At 41.8% G+C, this 22,641-nt stretch overlaps 1 protein-coding gene across 1 annotated transcript; it reads left to right on the plus strand.

Annotated features, from left to right (window-relative positions):
- Nucleotides 1–17,460: 17,460 nt before the first annotated feature.
- LOC115194909 (endonuclease domain-containing 1 protein-like) lies at nt 17,461–20,030 on the plus strand. The gene is made up of 2 exons (XM_029754829.1): nt 17,461–17,983; nt 19,398–20,030. The coding sequence occupies exons 1-2, from the start codon at nt 17,636–17,638 to the stop codon at nt 19,974–19,976; spliced, it is 927 nt and encodes a 308-aa protein (XP_029610689.1). The 5' UTR covers nt 17,461–17,635; the 3' UTR covers nt 19,977–20,030.
- The last annotated feature ends 2,611 nt before the right edge of the window (nt 20,031–22,641 follow it).

A 22,641-nucleotide genomic window follows, 5' to 3' on the forward strand; every position in this document is an offset into this window, starting at 1 on the left:
AACCTACCACTTCCCCCTGACCCAGAAGATTGTCCAAGATAACCTGAACCTACCACTTCCCCCTGACCCAGAAGATTGTCCAAGATAACCTGAACCTACCACTTCCCCCTGACCCAGAAGATTGTCCAAGATAACCTGAACCTACCACTTCCCCCTGACCCAGAAGATTGTCCAAGACCCAGATGGAAGAATTTCTTCCGTAGTGAGGAATCTTTACAATTCAATGAGAAATAGATCTGGAAGGTTCTTTGGATGATCTGGGTACAGATGATCACAGCATATCAACAAACTATCATTACTGTTAGAGTCATGAATATCAGGGTTAAATTGGTAGTGAGGGTTGTAATGGTAGTGAGGGTTATAATGGTAGTGAGGGTTGTAATGGTAGTGAGGGTTATAATGGTAGTGAGGGTTATAATGGTAGTGAGGGTTGTAATGGTAATGAGGGTTATAATGGTAATGAGGGTTGTAATGGTAATGAGGGTTATAATGGTAGTGAGGGTTGTAATGGTAATGAGGGTTGTAATGGTAATGAGGGTTGTAATGGTAATGAGGGTTATAATGGTAGTGAGGGTTATAATGGTAATGAGGGTTGTAATGGTAGTGAGGGTTATAATGGTAATGAGGGTTGTAATGGTAATGAGGGTTATAATGGTAATGAGGGTTATAATGGTAGTGAGGGTTGTAATGGTAGTGAGGGTTATAATGGTAATGAGGGTTATAATGGTAGTGAGGGTTGTAATGGTAGTGAGGGTTGTAATGGTAGTGAGGGTTATAATGGTAGTGAGGGTTATAATGGTAATGAGGGTTATAATGGTAGTGAGGGTTATAATGGTAGTGAGGGTTGTAATGGTAGTGAGGGTTATAATGGTAATGAGGGTTATAATGGTAGTGAGGGTTGTAATGGTAATGAGGGTTGTAATGGTAATGAGGGTTATAATGGTAGTGAGGGTTATAATGGTAATGAGGGTTGTAATGGTAATGAGGGTTATAATGGTAATGAGGGTTATAATGGTAGTGAGGGTTATAATGGTAGTGAGGGTTGTAATGGTAATGAGGGTTATAATGGTAGTGAGGGTTATAATGGTAGTGAGGGTTATAATGGTAATGAGGGTTGTAATGGTAATGAGGGTTATAATGGTAGTGAGGGTTATAATGGTAGTGATGGTTATAATGGTAGTGAGGGTTATAATGGTAGTGAGGGTTATAATGGTTATAATGGTTACATGTCAAGATATGTACACTTTCAATGGTAATACTTTTCTCTTCTATGTCTATATATATCTATAGTCTATACTCTATCAAATGTAAAAAGAGATACTGTTATATGTTCTGAATGTAATTCTATCACTGTTACCATAGAGATACTATTATATGTTCTGAATGTAATTCTATCACTGTTACCATAGAGATACTATTATATGTTCTGAATGTAATTCTATCACTGTATGCATCCATCTTCTTCCCATCTGAAGGAATAAACATCTATAGTGAATGAAGCCTGTGAGAGTCTGGTGTTTTGTTCTCATAGTGTGTAAATGTATCCAAGTGACTCCAAAATGTTCCAATTCAACATTAGACAACGTTATTTGAGCTAAAAACATAAGTGATTGAAAGCACTATTTTAGTTGTCAGTTGTTCATTCAAACTTTGCCGTAACAATGTGTCCAACCAGCTATGGTCCAGCATATCAGCTAGCTACCATGTCTCAAAACATACCTGGAGCTGGTCAAGAAGCTGCCATGTCTCAAAACATACCTGGAGCTGGTCAAGAAGCTACCATGTCTCTAAACATACCTGGAGCTGGTCAAGAAGCTACCATGTCTCTAAACATACCTGGAGCTGGTCAAGAAGCTACCATGTCTCTAAACATACCTGGAGCTGGTCAAGAAGCTACCATGTCTCAAAACATACCTGGAGCTGGTCAAGAAGCTACCATGTCTCAAAACATACCTGGAGCTGGTCAAGAAGCTACCATGTCTCTAAACATACCTGGAGCTGGTCAAGAAGGATTTTCAAACAGTGTTGTAGAATCATCTCACCAGCAGGTGGCAGCCTTGTTCTAGTTTTCAAACGTCCATGAGCTCTGTGAACAGAACAGGTTTCAATTGATTGATATATGTACAATTAGTCACCATCTGTGTTTTATATCTATTATCCATATCATTGATAATTAGCATATTTGCATTCAGTTACGCTAAACCAGCAGACTTCAAACAGATTGTGAGACAGAATTTTCATCCCACTTTCAGCTACACTTGAACCAGGAAATGTCCCCCTTTTGTCCAAGTCCACAAACAATAAATACTATTATTTCTCATCAAAATGTCACTGGATGAGCTGCTGTAAAAAATATTACAAAATGTTTCTCTGCATTCAGTGGAAGGCAACTAAAGACACCTGACGCTGAGGTAAGAGAGACAGACTGACCTGAAGCTGAGGTAAGAGAGACAGACTGACCTGATGCTGAGGTAAGAGAGTCAGGCTGACCTGACGCTGAGGTCAGAGAGACAGACTGACCTGACGCTGAGGTAAGAGAGACAGACAGACTGACCTGACGCTGAGGTTAGAGAGACAGACTGACCTGACGCTGAGGTAAGAGAGACAGACTGACCTGACGCTGAGGTCAGAGAGACAGACTGACCTGACGCTGAGGTCAGAGAGACAGACTGACCTGACGCTGAGGTAAGAGAGACAGGCTGACCTGACGCTGAGGTCAGAGAGACAGGCTGACCTGACGCTGAGGTCAGAGAGACAGACTGACCTGACGCTGAGGTAAGAGAGAAAGACTGACCTGAAGCTGAGGTAAGAGAGACAGACTGACCTGACGCTGAGGTAAGAGAGACAGACTGACCTGATGCTGAGGTAAGAGATACAGACTGACCTGATGCTGAGGTCAGAGAGACAGACTGACCGTGGGGGATGAAAGGAGAACCAATGTAGGGAAAAGCTGATGTTTTTCCACAAGTGATTTCAGTAATACTCTGTGAAATTAACAGCCCCTTCCATTTTACTTCCGGGTCGTGTCCCCAAATCTTTAGAAATGGCTTGACGTTTATATCATAACATTTGTGAAAACACGGTCCTTTACAATATATATATAAAATACATATGTTTTGGGTGAATTTACCTCTGCCTGGATTCCTTTTATGGATTATTTGGCTTGAAGACCTTTGCGATGCGATTTTGCACATTGAAGACTATTCAGAAAGACAACAAAATACTACAATGCTACTTCCTGGAAAATTACGTGTCACTTTAGTAGTCTATAGAAAAAATACCTTGGATGAGTAGGTCGAGAGAGAGAGAGAGAGAGAGGCAGAGATAGATAAAGAGAGAGTGGGAGGCAGAGAGAAAAAGAGAGAGAGATGCCATATATTCATTTGAGACAGTTTCACGCAGCAAGAAAAGGATCCTGCAGCAACAGGAAATTGTAATTGTTTTGTTGTTTATAATTAATGGACATGTTTTGTAGGGGTTGTTACAAAAACAGTTAGGTCAAATGAAGTCTGACATTTTTAAAGAAATCAATACAAACTTTAGAAGCCTTTTTAACCTGGAATACGTTACAAATTAGCATTTCATTTTGTGCTAGAAAATTCCTTCAACAACAGGATGATCAAATTAAGATACGGCTCCTGTAGGTTTCACAGCAGTATTTCGTTCTAAGCAGGTTTTTCAGTTTTTGCAGCAAACAAAAAGAAAAAACCGTTTTACAATGTACAAAATACAATAAATATAATATCTGGTGTCAGAGATGTGATGCAAAACGTACGTTCAGAGTGTCAAGATCCAGACGGGTTTGAGCGCTATCAGGAGAACCTTCCTTGGGAACCTAAATCTAGACAGATACACAGACAGAATGACAGACAGACAGATACACAGACAGAATGACAGACAGACAGATACACAGACAGAATGACAGACAGACAGATACACAGACAGAATGACAGACAGACAGAATGACAGACAGACAGATACACAGACAGATACACAGACAGATACACAGACAGAATGACAGACAGACAGACAGACAGACAGACAGACAGACAGACAGACAGACAGACAGACAGACACACAGACAGAATGACAGACCTTTAGAATGACAGACAGACAGATACACAGACAGAATGACAGACAGACAGACAGACAGACAGACAGACAGACAGAATGACAGACAGACAGACAGAATGACAGACAGACAGATACACAGACAGAATGACAGACAGACAGATACACAGACAGAATGACAGACAGACAGAATGACAGACAGACAGATACACAGACAGAATGGCAGACAGACAGAATGACAGACAGACAGATACACAGACAGAATGACAGAATGACAGACAGACGGACAGACAGACAGACAGACAGACAGACAGACAGACAGACAGATACACAGACTGACAGACAGACAGATACACAGACTGACAGACAGACAGATACACAGACTGACACACAGACAGAATGACAGACAGACAGAATGACAGACAGACAGATACACAGACAGAATGACAGACAGAATGACAGACAGACAGATACACAGACAGAATGACAGACAGACAGATACACAGACAGAATGACAGACAGACAGATACACAGACAGAATGACAGACAGACAGATACACAGACAGAATGACAGACAGACAGATACACAGACAGAATGACAGACAGACAGATACACAGACCGAGTGGTGAAGTTCAGTGACGTTGCAGATTGTGAGAAGTTCTTCATGGATGACATAACTCCTTAAAACCATTGTCATGTTTTATCATCGAACCCAGCTCTGCCAGCTCAATTTAACAACCCATCCCGTATTGTATATAGGAGAGGTCGTGGACATGTAAGAACCCACCCCGTATTGAATATAGGAGAGGTCATGGACATGTAAGAACCCACCCCGTATTGTATATAGGAGAGGTTATGGACATGTAAGAACCCACCCCGTATTGTATATAGGAGAGGTCATGGACATGTAAGAACCCACCCCGTATTGAATATAGGAGAGGTCGTGGACATGTAAGAACCCACCCCGTATTGTATATAGGAGAGGTCATGGACATGTAAGAACCCACCACTTATTGTATATAGGAGATGATGCAATTTACGCTACAAAATGGTCCATGCCAAACGCAAAAGAAAACGAGCCAGGCTCTTTACGCCCTCTTCTGAATGGCAGCTATAAATGCAGATGCTGAGCTCAGTACAACAATATGATGAAGTGTGAATGTTTCTACCACCCATATACAGGAAAACAGGTCCAAATAAATGACATCATTACCTGGTCCACCACCCATGTTATCTACATTATTACATGTCCATGTGGGCTGTGTTATGTAGGTAAAACCTCTCGTTATCGCAGAGAATTAGTGAACATAAAAGTTAAATCAGGAGTAAAGACAGGGATTATCCAGTCGCAGTACATTGTAATGACCTAAAACATGACATTTCTACCTTTAGGTTGTGTGACATAGAGAAAGTCAAGATATCAGACAGGGGAGGTGATATAACACTGAGCTAATGAGAATGTTTTGGGATTTTCACCCTCCAGACATTATTCCCTAAAGGTCTTAATGATGAAATGGATCTTTACGGGATATGTTAGTGCAGGCTGGGCCACATCAGGAGAAGGAGGGGAATTTACCAAGAGATGAGGGGCAACGACAGTTTTCGGTGGCCAACTACAATATGAGGATGGTGAACGGGGAGAGAGTGGAGAGACCAAGGCTTGTCTATTCCAAGAAAAACGATGCAGCCTTCTGGTTTTGCTGCAAACTTTTTTCACAAGAGTGTAAATCTGCGCTGGTCAGGGATGGAACCAGGGACTGGAGGAATCAGTGTCTCCTCCTCAGCCTCTCATGATAAGTCACATGACCACCCAGATAGTTTCCAGAGGTGGAAGGAGCTGGAGATCAGGCTGCTGTCCAAGCAAACTCACATGATTTGATTTCAGGACCATGGACAGCTACCGAGAGAAAACATCGCTGACTGCAATGCAGCACCACAGCAGAGGAAAGAGGCCACTCTACACAATAAATACATGCTGATGTTGGACCATCACATTCGATATGGAAATAAACATCATTCATTAAGGCTGGGTCATTGACAGAAAGCTTATTTTACACTGCTACAGCAAAACGAGGCCCGCCATGCATTTATGAAAGCGCTTGTTTCCAAAGCTCAAATGATCTTACTGTATTTTACAGTTCTACAGGAATATTAAAATATATGTTCAATATGTTATATAAAAGTGTTATTTTTATTGTAATTGTAACATTTATGGGGTCGTTCCATGTGTGATAACAGGTGTGATATTATTAATCAGAAACCCGTTTTCCTACTGTAGGTAGTAGGTTGCACAGTGACAGCAACATTGTAACTCTCCGATGCAGCGGTTCAAGTAAAATTCCCTTCTGCCTGGTAAGGAACCTCCTATATGTACACGCGTCCACACAACATGTTAACGGTCATAAACACACAATTACACTGATAATTGGAGCTTATTTCTTCATCCTCCAATAAATAAGTGGTGAGACTCCCTGTTTGACGGACACAATTATCCTCCATAGATGTCGGTATAGACATATACTCCAATACTGTCCCATGTACTGATTAAATACCTCCGTGTCTGGGAAGGGCTTGGTGTGTTTTGTTCTGATTAAATACCTCCGTGTCTGGGAAGGGCTTGGTGTGTTTGGTTCTGATTAAATACCTCCGTGTCTGGGAAGGGCTTGGTGTGTTTGGTTCTGATTAAATACCTCCGTGTCTGGGAAGGGCTTGGTGTGTTTGGTTCTGATTAAATATCTCCGTGTCTGGGAAGGGCTTGGTGTGTTTGGTTCTGATTAAATACCTCCGTGTCTGGGAAGGGTTTGGTGTGTTTGGTTCTGATTAAATACCTCCGTGTCTGGGAAGGGCTTGGTGTGTTTGGTTCTGATTAAATACCTCTGTGTCTGGGAAGGGCTTGGTGTGTTTGGTTCTGATTAAATACCTCCGTGTCTGGGAAGGGCTTGGTGTGTTTGGTTCTGATTAAATACCTCCGTGTCTGGGAAGGGATTGGTGTGTTTGGTTCTGATTAAATACCTCCGTGTCTGGGAAGGGCTTGGTGTGTTTGGTTCTGATTAAATACCTCCTTGTCTGGGAAGGGCTTGGTGTGTTTGGTTCTGATTAAATACCTCCGTGTCTGGGAAGGGCTTGGTGTGTTTGGTTCTGATTAAATACCTCCGTGTCTGGGAAGGGCTTGGTGTGTTTGGTTCTGATTAAATACCTCCGTGTCTGGGAAAGGCTTGGTGTGTTTGGTTCTGATTAAATACATCCGTGTCTGGGAAGGGCTTGGTGTGTTTGGTTCTGATTAAATACCTCTGTGTCTGGGAAGGGCTTGGTGTGTTTGGTACTGATTAAATACTTCCGTGTCTGGGAAGGGCTTGGTGTGTTTGTTTCTGATTAAATACCTCCGTGTCTGGGAAGGGCTTGGTGTGTTTGGTACTGATTAAATACCTCAGTGTCTGGGAAGGGCTTGGTGTGTTTGGTTCTGAATACCTCCGTGTTTGGGAAGAGATTTTCTCTCTCTTAAAACTAGAAGAAGTTTGTTTAAACCCAGGCAGCTTTTAAGGAATCACTTCTGTTGTTGGGTTTTACAACGGACGAGAAGCCAGCAGTTGAAGCTTACAGTTTTCTGCGACAGTAGAGCCTCTGTCTGGGTGGAAAGGTCACTTTTGAAAGTGCCATGCTTAGATTCATCAGGATGTCTAAGATGTCATTATTTTTCTCTCGTCTAGGATGGCAGAACATCCGGGCCATTGGTGATTTTATCAATGTAATCAGATATACCAGGCTATGTTATTGACATTGAACTGATTATATAGCCTACTAACCAGATGTGTTAAATGGTGTTTAATTTGTAGCAGAGGAATATTATCTGGGCTGCTATTATGTTCTGTTCCTCCGACGTTTAGCTGAGAAAAAATGGACCCAAACACATTGGGGGGCAGAACGTCCAGGTCCGGTCCTGGAAGTGTTTAACACGTTTTATGTACACACTTTATTAGAATACTTATGAAATGCACATTGTTATTTTTGGTAACACATGTTTATTTCCCCTCGACTCCAACCCCATTCGATGTAATGTCTACATAAGGGTCCAAACGACAAAACACTCACACAGCTCTGAGGAAGGCCTTGAGGCCGATACGGACAGCTGAATAAAGAGCAGTGATACTAGCAAGAGCAGTGGGCTGGTTTCTCCTTTTATATCAGTTTAACAACGTATAAAATACAACATTATTCAGAATATCAGATAACAGGACTTATCCAGCTGTGTATTGTTAGGTAGCTCTGGTCCAGGGTGTTATATCCATCAAGACGGTTCAGCACCATCAAGATGCACGTCACACCCTGGACCAGAGCTAATCATTAGGACGTAGTGCAACAACATATTCCAGTTAGATACGTCCCTAATGGCCCCCTATTCCCTTTATAGTGCACTACAATAAGGTACCATTTGGGAAGGAAATAAGTTCGTAATTACAACAAAGAACCACTGGGGGCGACAGACAACAGTAGACAACTCTGTACAATAGAACATAAATACATAAATTACATTATAATGCCAATCACTGCAGAAAGTGTCTGTGTGTGTGTGTGTGTATGTATGTGTGTGTGTGTGTGTGTGTGTGTGTGTGTGTGTGTGTGTGTGTGTGTGTGTGTGTGTCAGTATGGCCCCAGTTACAAGGAAAATCACTTTGTTCAACAGACCAGGAGATATTTATTTATTTATTTATTCTAGGCTATAGGCTATATCAGATATGTTTCTTAGAGTAGGTCTAGGCTATAGGCTATATCAGATAGGTTTCTTAGAGTAGGTATAGGCTATAGTCTATATTAGATACGTTTCTTCTTTCTTTTTGTGTTTTTTAAATTATTATTTTTATTTCACCTTTATTTAACCAGGTAGGCTAGTTGAGAACAAGTTCTCATTTACAACTGCGACCTGTCCAAGATAAAGCAAAGCAGTTCGACACATTCAACAACACAGTTACACATGGAATAAACAAACATACAGTCAATAATACAGTAGAAAAAAAAGACAACAAAAAGTCTAAACATAGAACATAGACATACAAAAACAGATAAACACCCCCTGTCACGCCCTGACCACTCTACCATAGAAAATAACAACTTACTATGGTCAGGACGTGACAAGGATGTAGAAGACATCCCCCCGGGAATATATTTCAGGATGTAGAAGACATCCCCTCAGGAATATTTTTCAGGATGTAGAAGACATCTCCCCCAGGAATGTAAATCAGGATGAAGAAGACATCCCCCTCAGGAATATATTTCAGGATGTAGAAGACATCCCCCCCCTAGGAATATATTTCAGGATGTAGAAGACATCCCTGATAAGGGATTTATATGTTTAAATGTAATGATTAAATAATTCTACCCTGAAACCTAACTATTAGTGATTATTAGTTTATGTAGCATGTATAATGAATAATTAAAGTACTAAACGTAAGTCCCATAAGGTTTAGTAGAGACCTGTGAGGAAGAGATCTGTATGTGTGTGCCTAAGAAAATACCGAGAACAATTAGACTGTGTTTGGCCCGACCTGGCTAAAACTCTGAGGAACTTATGATAGGACAGGCAATACTTCTCATAGTTTCTCTAATCTCGGGGGAATGGAATGGACAGTGCTGGGTAGTGATAAACAGTGGTGAGAACTCTGGGGAGGGATACAACTCACCTACCGTTCGTGTGTATGTATGTGTGTAGGATATCTACTATTCGTGTGTATGTATGTGCGTAGGATATCTACTATTCGTGTGTATGTATGTGCGTAGGATATCTACTATTCGTGTGTATGTATGTGCGTAGGATATCTACTATTCGTGTTTATGTATGTGTGTAAGTAGGGAGTGAACTATAAAATGGATGTCTTTGGATTATGAACTTCAGAACCTTCTCTGAATTAAACTGTACGGACCTTTTGCAGAAGCTGAGTCTTTGCCTAATTATTATTAACCCAGTGTCTTACAAACCTTGGGGATTAGTCAAAGCTTATTGATTGTTAGTTATCATCATTGGGATTGAAAAATTCTTATGACAGCTTGGTCCTTCGAGCCGGATCTCAATACCTTTTTCTGTCGTTCCATGGAGACACCGAAACCGTGCACGGGCGGATGAGATATCCATAGATTAAAGACCTGGCCCCAGACTGGGTTTTTTTTACAGACCGATGGCGAATTGGTATGCGACAGAAACGGTGACGAGATCCAACCTACATTGAAATCTCAGCTGCAAGATTAAGGTCAGTAGTCTTTATTCATGGATTTTGGGGGTAGGATCTAAACTTGCATTAGACGTATACATTGTTATAAATCTTGTGTAGGTAAGGTGATAATTACTAAAGTCTGTCACGGTTGTCGTAGGGTGTAGACCAAAACGCAGCGGGAAAATGTATACTCATCTTCTTTTTATTTAGTGAAGAAGGAAAAACAGAAAAACGTATGCAAGAAAACTAAACGAACTTGACAGTCTTCTCAGGCACACACAGCTAAACAAGAACACAATCCCCCACAAAATACTCAAACAAACACATACCTATATATAGGACTCTTAATCAGAAGCAACTAGAAAACACCTGCCTCCAATTGAGAGTCCAACCCCCAATTACCTAAACATAGAAATACAAATAACTAGACTAAACATAGAAATACATAAACATAGAACATTTCCCAAAAAACCCGGAATAATAAATCAAACACACCACTAAACAAACAACCACCCCGAAACCACCTAAAACAAATACCCTCTGCCGCGTCCTGACCAAACTACAATAACAAATAACCCCTATTACTGGTCAGGACGTGACATTACCCCCCCCCAAAGGTGCAGACCCTGTATGCACCTCAACAAAAAACCCCAAAATAAACCCCTAACTAAAGGGAGGGAAGCGAGGGTGGCTGCCGTCAACAACGACTACTGTGCTACACCCCCCCCCTCCCCAACCCACCTATACTGGAGGTGGCTCAGGCTCTGGTCTACTTCCCCCACCCAACCTGTCCACCCCTGCTGAATGCTCAGGGCTGTAGAGCGTCTCTGGGAGCTCCGGACTGTAGGCCGACTCACTCGGTTCCGGACTGTAGGCAGACTCACTCGGTTCCGGACTGTAGGCCGACTCACTCGGTTCCGGACTGTAGGCCGATTCTTGGTTCCGGACACTCTGGACGAGGCACTGTCTCCGGACACTCTGGACGAGGCACTGTCTCCGGACACTCTGGACGAGGCACTGTTGCCGGAAGCTCGGGACTGGGCTGACGCACTGGAAGCCTGATGCGTGGTGCTGGTACTGGAGGTATCAGACTTGAGGCACGCACTTCAAGACTAGTGCGAGGAGCGGGAACAGGACGTACTGAACTGGGCTGACGCACTGGAAGCCTAGTGCGTGGTACTGGTATTGGAGGTATCAGACTGGATACACTCACTTCAAGGCTAGTGCGAGGAGCGGGAACAGGATGTACTGGACTGGGCTGATGCAATGGACCGTAGAGGCGCACTGGCGGTCTCGAGCGCAGGACTGGCAACGCCCGTACTGGCTGGGTGCCCAATTCCCCCTGGCAAATGCGGGGCACTGGCACTGTGCACACCGGCCTAAAAACACTTGGCCTCTCCACAGTACGCAATATCCCGAAGCACGGGACCTGTCCAGTCAAAGGTTGCTCAACAAAAGCACGGGGATTTGGCTTAGGGCTTAATTCTTGCCCAGCCAAACTACCCGTGTGCCCCCCCCAAAAAAAATATTGGGGCGTCCTCTCCACCTTTACCTGCTTCCCAGGCAGGCTGTCACATTGGTCGAGTAGTTGTACCCACGTCCAGTCAATCCTTGCCTCTAATACCTCCAGCGACCAGGATGCCATTACCTCCCGAGCGCGCTGTTTTCTCCACTCCAGGTGCTGCTCCTGACAGTCCACCCGTTGCTCCTTCCTCCGCTGCTTGGTCCTTGGTTGGTGGGAGATTCTGTCACGGTTGTCGTAGGGTAAAGTGGACCAAAACGCAGCGGGTATATGTACACTCATCTTCTTTTATTAACGGCAAAGAAGGAAAAACCAAAATAAACACGTATACAGAAAACACAACGACAAATAACAGGCCGGTAAGGCACAAAGCTATACACAGCACATAATCTCCCACAAAATACTCAAACAAACACATACCTATATATAGGACTCTCAATCAGAGGCAACTAGAAAACACCTGCCTCCAATTGAGAGTCCAACCCCCAATTACCTAAAAATAGAAATACAAATAACTAGACTAAACATAGAAATACATAAACATAGAACATTGCCCAAAAAACACAGAATAATAAATCAAACACACCACTAAACACACAACCGCCCCGAACCACCTAAAACAAATACCCTCTGCCACGTCCTGACCAAACTACAATAACAAATAACCCCTATTACTGGTCAGGACGTGACAAAGTCCAGGAGGATTCATATTCAGTATAGCGTTTTTAGAAGTTTATATAGAAAAAGTTCAAAAGTAACAAAGTATCTAGATAAATATAAAACGGGGGGCTGAGTAGTGAATGAAATTGGGTCCTCAATGACTCAAGGTAGTTGAGGCCATTACCAAAAGAAACTACCCCGTATCGAAATAGTCTGGGACTATTAGAGGAATATGGGAAGTAGTCTGGGACTATTATAAATATATGGGAAGTAGTCTGTGACTATTATAGGAATATGGGAAGTAGTCTGGGACTATTAGAGGAATATGGGAAGTAGTCTGGGACTATTAGGGGAATATGGGAAGTAGTCTGGGACTATTAGGGGAATATGGGAAGTAGTCTGTGACTATTAGGGGAATATGGGAAGTAGTCTGTGACTATTATAGGAATATGGGAAGTAGTCTGGGACTATTATAAATATATGGGAAGTAGTCTGGGACTATTAGAGGAATATGGGAAGTAGTCTGGGACTATTATAAATATATGGGAAGTAGTCTGGGACTATTAGGGGAATATGGGAAGTAGTCTGGGACTATTAGGGGAATATGGGAAGTAGTCTGGGACTATTAGAGGAATATGGGAAGTAGTCTGGGACTATTAGGGGAATATGGGAAGTAGTCTGGGACTATTAGGGGTGTATGGGAAGTAGTCTGGGACTATTAGGGGTATATGGGAAGTAGTCTGGGACTATTAGGGGTATATGGGAAGTAGTCTGGGACTATTATAAATATATGGGAAGTAGTCTGGGACTATTAGGGGAATATGGGAAGTAGTCTGGGACTATTAGGGGTGTATGGGAAGTAGTCTGGGACTATTAGGGGAATATGGGAAGTAGTCTGGGACTATTAGGGGAATATGGGAAGTAGTCTGGGACTATTAGAGGAATATGGGAAGTAGTCTGGGACTATTATAAATATATGGGAAGTAGTCTGGGACTATTAGAGGTATATGGGGAGTAGTCTGGGACTATTAGAGGTATATGGGAAGTAGTCCGGGACTATTAGGGGAATATGGGAAGTAGTCTGGGACTATTAGGGGAATATGGGAAGTAGTCTGGGACTATTAGAGGAATATGGGAAGTAGTCTGGGACTATTATAAATATATGGGAAGTAGTCTGGGACTATTAGAGGTATATGGGGAGTAGTCTGGGACTATTAGAGGTATATGGGAAGTAGTCCGGGACTATTAGGGGAATATGGGAAGTAGTCTGGGACTATTAGGGGAATATGGGAAGTAGTCTGGGACTATTAGAGGAATATGGGAAGTAGTCTGGGACTATTATAAATATATGGGAAGTAGTCTGGGACTATTAGAGGTATATGGGGAGTAGTCTGGGACTATTAGAGGTATATGGGGAGTAGTCTGGGACTATTAGAGGTATATGGGAAGTAGTCTGGGACTATTAGGGGTATATGGGAAGTAGTCTGGGACTATTAGAGGTATATGGGAAGTAGTCTGGGACTATTAGAGGTATATGGGAAGTAGTCTGGGACTATTAGGGGTATATGGGAAGTAGTCCGGGACAAGTGAAAACATATGAGAATAAGAGCACACAGATCGATTGTGAGAATAACCATAATAACAAGGAAAGTAATTGAATAATATGGGTGGTAAATCCTCAAAGGAGGTCCCGAAATTAAGAGAGATATATTGAATCCAAGGATAAAAGGAACATTTATTTTGGCCCAAAATGGAGAAATAAGTACGAATTTGATGGACGTTTAGATGTAGAAAAGCTAGAGTTAATGGTAGAACATAGACATGTAGATAGTGAAGAGGACAGGACAGTCAAAGCCCTGAGAAGTGTGGCGGATGAATCAGAATTAGTTGGGTAACATAGATAATTAAGATGTTGTATTTCAATAATATGCTTATGTGAGATGCTTGTCATTAGAATGTATCCCTTCGGATAATGAATGTTGGCAGTTGCACTTTGCCCTTAGCATTTTCTTGTTTGCTTATGGTGGAATACAGCTCATTCAATGCTATCTTGGTACCAGCCTCTGACTGCTGTAGTATGTAAACAGCTGCAAAGAATATAGATAAAAACTCTCTCAGTAGGTAATGTGGTCTACAGCTCTTTCATGAGATACTACCTCAGTCGAGCAATGACTCGAGACTTCCTTACATATCGTGCACCAGCTGTTATTTTCTCTCCCCTAATCAAATCAAATGTTATTTGTCACATGCGCCGAATACAACAGGTGTAGTAGACCTTACAGTGAAAAGGGAGGGGAGAGAAAACATTGGATATTTACAGTATCTCACAAATGTGAGTAAACCCCTCACATTTTTTGTTTTTAACCCTCGCAAGGCTGCTGGCCCAAACGGAATCCCCAGCCGCGTCCTCAGAGCATGCGCAGACCAGCTGGCTGGTGTGTTTACGGACATATTCAATCACTCCTTATCCCAGTCTGCTGTTCCCACATGCTTCAAGAGGGCCACCATTGTTCCTGTTCCCAAGAAAGCGAAGGTAACTGAGCTAAATGACTACCGCCCCTTGGCACTCACTTCCGTCATAGTGAAGTGCTTTGAGAGACTAGTCAAGAACCATATCACCTCCACCTTTCCTGACACCCTAGACCCACTCCAATTTCTTACAGCCCCAATAGGTCCACAGACGATGCAATCGCAATCACACTGCACACTGCCCTAACCCATCTGGACAAGAGGAATACCTATGCAAGAATGCTGTTCATCGACGACAGCTCAGCATTTAACACCATAGTACCCTCCAAACTCATCATTAAGCTTGACACCCTTGCACAGACCCTGGGTCTCGACCCCGCCCTGTGCAACTGGGTCCTGGACTTCCTGACGGGCCGCCCCCAGGTGGTGAGGGTAGGTAACAACATCTCCACCCCGCTGATCCTCAACACTGGGTCCCCACAAGGGTGCGTTCTCAGCCCTTTCCTGTACTCCCTGTTCACCCACGACTGCGTGGCCATGCACGCATACAACTCAATCATCAAGTTTGCAGACGACACTACAGTGGTAGGCTTGATTACCAACAACGACGAGGCGGCCTACGGGAGGAGGTGAGGGCCCTCGGAGTGTGGTGTCAGGAAAATAACCTCACACTCAATGTCAACAAAACAAAGGAGATGATCGTGGACTTCAGGAAACAGCAGAGGGAGCAGCCCCTTATCCACATCGGTGGGACAGTAGTGGAGAGGGTTGAAAGTTTAAAGTTCTTCGGCGTATACATCACTGACAAACTGAAATGGTCCACCCACACAGACAGCGTGGTGAAGAAGGCGCACTAGCGCCTCTTCAACCTCAGGAGGCTGAAGAAATTCGGCTTGTCACCAAAAACACTCACAAATTTTTACAGATGCACAATCGAGAGCTTCCTGTCGGGCTGTTTCACCGCCTGGTACGGCAACTGCTCCGCCCATAACCGTAAGGCTCTCCAGAGGGTAGTGAGGTCTGCACAATGCATCACCAGGGGGCAAACTACCTGCCCTCCAGGACACCTACACCACCCGATGTCACAGGAAGGCCAAAAAGATCATCAAGGACATCCACCCGAGCCACTGCCTGTTCACCCCGCTATCATCCAGATGTCGAGGTCAGCTCAGGTACATCAAAGCGGGGACCGAGAGACTGAAAAACAGCTTCTATCTGAAGGCCATCAGACTGTTAAACAGCCATCACTAACATTGATTCCAATACAAAACAGAAACAGAAACAATTACCCACAAAACCCAAAGGAAAAACATGCTCCTTATGTGTGACTCCCAATCAGCAACAACGAACTTCAGCTGTGCCTGATTGGGAGCCACACATGGCCCAAAACAAAGAAATACAAAAAACCTAGAAAACGAACATAGAATCCCCGCCTAATGTAACACCCTGGCCTAAGCAAAATAAAGAACAAAAAACCCCTCTCTATGGCCAGGGCGTTACAGTCAGTAGTAACAGATAAATAAGTCCAGTTAGAAACCACGTAGAAAGCTTTTATTCAATGTGATAATGGTTGGTTAGTTTCTCTACATGCCCGAGAGGTTTTGTTTAAATCCATTGATGACTTTTAGTTTTATTGAAGAAAAAGGGTTTTGAGGCCCTATAGTAAATATTCTATCCTCCTGTCTTTTTGTTAAATTATTGACCTGTGGAACATTCACCTACTGGGTCAATTATAACATTTAATATCCTCCACTTGGTTGAATTGTAAATGACTGGTAGGTCCTGGGAACATACTTAGTGTGTAATGGTAGCTGAGATATGTATGTTTGCACAAAATATTATTAATAAACTGAAGTCTAAAAGTGTTGGTTTGTTCCCCAGTCTCCTCTACTCTGACTGAGAAAAGGCCTCCTCTACTGAAGAATCTACAGCTGCTGAGTCTGAGGTGTTAATCAGTCCAGTGCTGCTCTAACCACAGTGTTGTTAGGAACCACATTTTCTAATGCTACATACACAGCCTTGTGTCAACTCTTACTGTGAACTACTTCAGCAGCCATGATTCCAGAATAGTCCCTCTGTTGTAATAGTGTGATGTGTATCTTCTGACAGACTCTATGCTGAGTAAAGTCATGTTTTTATCCTAAAACGTTTTTCTACCAGAACCAAAGTGTGGATGCAGTCACTATTTAGAGTAGTCTAATCTTGTTAACCCAGAACTATAATATTGTGTGATTCAGTTCTGGGTCCATACGTGTTAGAAACTACAGGAGGTGAATCACATGATGGTAAAGCTCAGTTGGTAGAGCATGGCGCTTGCAACACCAGGGTTGTGGGTTCGATTCCCACGGGGGCCAGTATTTAAAAATGTAATAAAATGTATGCACTCTACTGTAAGTTGCTCTGGATAAGAGCGTCTGCTAAATGACTAAAATGTAAAAATGTAAATGAAATGTTTCAGCAGTTTCCATGGAAACATACAGAGGTGTTTATGCAAATCAACCCTTTCTGTCTTGACATCTGAAGGAGGAGTCTCTGTAATAACTATTTAAATCAGTCTGTCCTGACTCAGCTCAACAGTCTCCAGTCTACCAACTGGTCTCTGTAATAACTATTTAAAGCAGTCTGTCCTGACTCAGCTCAGCAGTCTCCAGTCTACCAACTGGTCTCTGTAACTTCATCTTTGTCTCTGTGGTGTACAGTCTTCAGGTGATGATGGGGGTATTGAATCATCTCTCTACTCTCCTCCTTCTCTCTCTCCTTCCTCCTGCTTTCTCTCGTGTAGTGGAGAAGTTCAATCCAGAATGCAAAGAGTTCTTCATGGAGGGGAAAACTCCAAATCTCCCAGGTATTTTGGTTGATGGGACAGTCAAGGACCAGAACCGCTACAAGCCGATCTGCCAGTTGTTTAAATACATGAAGAAAAAGGTTGTTTGCAACACCTACATGTTTGCAACTCTCTACGACACGACCAACATGATCCCTGTGTTCTCAGCCTACACCTTCACTGGGTTTGGATCGAGTGGGAAAAGACCAGATACATGGATGATTGAACCTCAGGTAATTTAACCATATTTTCAAATCAACATTTAATGCCAAGGTAGAACAATAACCTTCAATAGACAATTACTACTGTCTGTTCTAGCAAGATTACATGTCTGTATCGTTCCTTAAAGGGATAGTTTCTAAAATAAAAAACTGAAATACCTTATTTACATAAGTATTCAGACCCTGGTTTTGCTTTGTCATTATGGGGTATTGTGTGTAGATTGATGAGGGAAAAAACAATTGAATCAGTTTTAGAATAAGTCTGTAACGTAACAAAATGTGGAAAAGTAATTTGGTCTGAATACTTTCTGAATTAATGTACAGGTCTAATATACAGGTCCGATATACAGGTCTGATATACAGGTCTAATATACAGGTCTAATATACAGGTCAGGTCTAATATACAGGTCTAATATACAGGTCAGGTCTGATATACAGGTCTAATATACAGGTCTAATATACAGGTCTAATATACAGGTCTAATATACAGGTCAGGTCTAATATACAGGTCAGGTCTAATATACAGGTCTAATATACAGGTCTAATATACAGGACAGGTCTAATATACAGGTCTAATATACAGGTCTAATATACAGGTCTAATATACAGGTCTAATATACAGGTCTAATATACAGGTCAGGTCTGATATACAGGTCTAATATACAGGTCTAATATACAGGTCTAATATACAGGTCTAATATACAGGTCTAATATACAGGTCTAATATACAGGTCTGATATACAGGTCTGATATACAGGTCTAATATACAGGTCTGATATACAGGTCTAATATACAGGTCTAATATACAGGTCTAATATACAGGTCAGGTCTAATATACAGGTCTAATATACAGGTCTAATATACAGGTCTAATATACAGGTCTAATATACAGGTCTGATATACAGGTCTGATATACAGGTCTAATATACAGGTCTGATATACAGGTCTAATATACAGGTCTAATATACAGGTCTAATATACAGGTCAGGTCTAATATACAGGTCAGGTCTAATATACAGGTCTAATATACAGGTCAGGTCTAATATACAGGTCTAATATACAGGTCTAATATACAGGTCTAATATACAGGTCTAATATACAGGTCTGATATACAGGTCTGATATACAGGTCTGATATACAGGTCTAATATACAGGTCTAATATACAGGTCTAATATACAGGTCTAATATACAGGTCTGATATACAGGTCTAATATACAGGTCTAATATACAGGTCTAATATACAGGTCAGGTCTAATATACAGGTCAGGTCTGATATACAGGTCTAATATACAGGTCTAATATACAGGTCTAATATACAGGTCTAATATACAGGTCTAATATACATGTCTAATATATATCAGGTCTGTGCCTGTATACAGTATAACTGCATGAATTATGAATGAATGATGAATATTGTTCTTACAGCTGGACGGAGGAGTAGAACCAGTTATGAGTCTGGAGAAACCAGGAGTCATTTATACACACCAGGCTGTCAATCAGGATTATGATATAGATGGTAAAATCAAGAAGGTGAACAGAGGTCACATGTTTCCTAAAGCTTTTGCTCTCCAACCTGTTAATCAGGACTCCACCTTTACCCTGACAAACGCTGTTCCTCAAGTAAAGACATTTAATGAAGGTAGCTGGGCAAAGATTGAGCTTGAGGTTAAAAAGGATCTGAAGCAGTGTCTAGATAATACTGGTAAACCCAAGGCCTATTTGGTGACTGGAGCACTTCCCAGTGACAACAACATCGAAAACAACAAACTGAACAAACGAGTGAACATCCCAGATCGCCTGTGGACAGCCTACTGCTGTTACAACAACAAGATGAAAAAGTGGATGGCTAAAGCACACTGGGGTGAGAACAAAGAGGAACTGAACAATAAAGTATTGAACCCCCATACCTTGGCAGAGCTGTATAAAATGTTGAAGAATCACTACCAAGGGGATGTCCAGGTGTTCCCAGAGCATCCATGTCCATTGGAGTCATTCTCAGAATGAGAGAAAGAAGAGCAGAGAGAGGGAGGTCGGAAGGGGAGATGTTTGCAGGAAAAATGTTAATGGATTGTGATGAGGATTGTAAATGTCTCACGTTGTACGTGGTACAGATGTTTAGTCCAGTGGTAACACAGACAACTATAAAGTACATTCCCCCATGGAAGACCAGGGTGCCCAGAGTCAAATCTTTCTATTCTATCCTACCTTCTACTTTCACTGCTATGTCTGTATATCACACAAAAGGGAATGGAATTCTGTAGAAAATAAAGTTTAATTCATTTATGATATAAAGACATTACTGTTGTTAATATATAGTCCAACAGTATGTCAGGTTCTGACTACCATGTAACTGTTACCATGGAGATACTATTATATGTTCTGAATGTAATTCTATCACTGTTACCATGGAGATACTATTATATGTTCTGAATGTAATTCTATCACTGTTACCATGGAGATACTATTATATGTTCTGAATGTAATTCTATCACTGTTACCATAGAGATACTATTATATGTTCTGAATGTAATTCTATCACTGTTACCATAGAGATACTATTATATGTTCTGAATGTAATTCTATCACTGTATGTATCCATCTTCTTCCCATCTGAAGGAATAAACATCTATAATGAATGAAGCCTGTGAGAGTCTGGTGTTTTGTTCTCATAGTGTTTAAATGTATCCAAGTGACTCCAAAATGTTCCAATTCAACATTAGACAACGTTATTTGAGCTAAAAATATAAATGTTTGAAAGTACTCTTTTAGTTGTCAGTTATTCATTCAAACTTTGCCGTAACTATGTGTCCAACCAGCTATGGTCCAGCATACCAGCTAGCTACCATGTCTCTAAACATACCTGGAGCTGGTCAAGAAGCTACCATGTCTCTAAACATACCTGGAGCTGGTCAAGAAGCTACCATGTCTCTAAACATACCTGGAGCTGGTCAAGAAGCTACCATGTCTCTAACATACCTGGCGCTGGTCAAGAAGCTACCATGTCTCTAAACATACCTGGAGCTGGTCAAGAAGCTACCATGTCTCTAAACATACCTGGAGCTGGTCAAGAAGCTACCATGTCTCTAAACATACCTGGAGCTGGTCAAGAAGCTACCATGTCTCTAAACATACCTGGAGCTGGTCAAGAAGCTACCATGTCTCTAAACATACCTGGAGCTGGTCAAGAAGCTACCATGTCTCTAACATACCTGGCGCTGGTCAAGAAGCTACCATGTCTCTAAACATACCTGGAGCTGGTCAAGAAGCTACCATGTCTCTAACATACCTGGAGCTGGTCAAGAAGCTACCATGTCTCTAAACATACCTGGAGCTGGTCAAGAAGCTACCATGTCTCTAAACATACCTGGAGCTGGTCAAGAAGGATTTTCAAGCAGTGTTGTAGAATCATTTCACCAGCAGGTGTCAGCCTTGTTTCAGTTTTCAAACCTCCACTCCATGAGCTCTGTGAACAGGACAGGTTTCAATTGATTGATTGATTGATTGATTGATTGATTGATATATTTCCAATTAGTCTCCATCTATATTTTAGATCTATTATCCATATCATTGATAATTAGCATATTTGCATTAAGTTACGCTAAACAAGCAGACTAAAAACAGAAATGTCCACCTGTCCAGGTCCACAAACAAGAAATGCTTCCATTATTTCTTATCAAAATGTCACTGGTTGAGCTGCTATGAAAAATAATTACAAATCTTTTGAATGGGCTTCATGTTTATATCATAACATTTGTGAAAACACGGTCATTTACGATATATATATATAAAATAGATGTTTCGTTTTTTGATTAATTTACATTTGCCCAGATGCCGTTTATGGATTATTTGGCTTGAAGACCATTGCGATGTGTTTTTGCCCATTGAAGACAACAGACCTTTTGCACAACATAGCAACGCCCACTTCCGCTCAACATCCTACCTGATACATAGCTTCCTGTCTCGATACATAGCTTCCTGTCCCGATACATAGCTTCCTGTCTCGATACATAGCTTCCTGTCTCGATACATAGCTTCCTGTCCCGATACATAGCTTCCTGTCTCGATACATAGCTTCCTGTCTCGATACATAGCTTCCTGTCTCGATACATAGCTTCCTGTCTCGATACATAGCTTCCTGTCTCGATACATAGCTTCCTGTCCCGATACATAGCTTCCTGTCCCGATACATAGCTTACTCTCCCGATACATAGCTTCCTGTCCCGATCACGTTCTGTCAGCCTGATTGTAGCCATACTAGCCTTGGAGTCGCTTGTTTTATCATTAATATACTGAGTATAATATATGAATTCATTATTTAAAATTAATCATAAATATATTTATGTAATCATATTTCTATCGCATTTTTTGTATCATTCTTGTTGAAAATGTTTATCCGTTCAGTTTGTGATTTTTGTAATTTGGTTCCTGATTGATGACTTGGTGCCAGGTCAACCGTCCACCCTTTCTGTCTAAACAGAGCGAAATGCCAGCAGCACAGGTCCATTCAAACGCAGAAGACTTCCCATCTTAGAATTAGAATTAAACTGAACAAGCTGTTTCAGTCAGAGATCCCCATGTCACTGATGAGAAGCATCAACTGCTTCAGGGCTGTGGCTTGTCTTCTCACCAACTACAGGTGTGGGCCTCTTGTGAAGGCCAAGGAGCAATG

Source organism: Salmo trutta, chromosome 5 (assembly GCF_901001165.1).
Source record: "Salmo trutta chromosome 5, fSalTru1.1, whole genome shotgun sequence".
NCBI lineage: Eukaryota > Metazoa > Chordata > Actinopteri > Salmoniformes > Salmonidae > Salmo > Salmo trutta.

What these genes read in the sequence shown, in the direction of transcription:
- LOC115194909 (XM_029754829.1), top strand. Translation starts at nt 17,636, where the DNA reads ATGATGGGGGTATTGAATCATCTCTCTACTCTCCTCCTTCTCTCTCTC. An exon ending in CATGGATGATTGAACCTCAG is followed by an intron (nt 17,984 to 19,397) that starts GTAATTTAACCA and finishes TTGTTCTTACAG; the next exon opens with CTGGACGGAGGAGTAGAACC.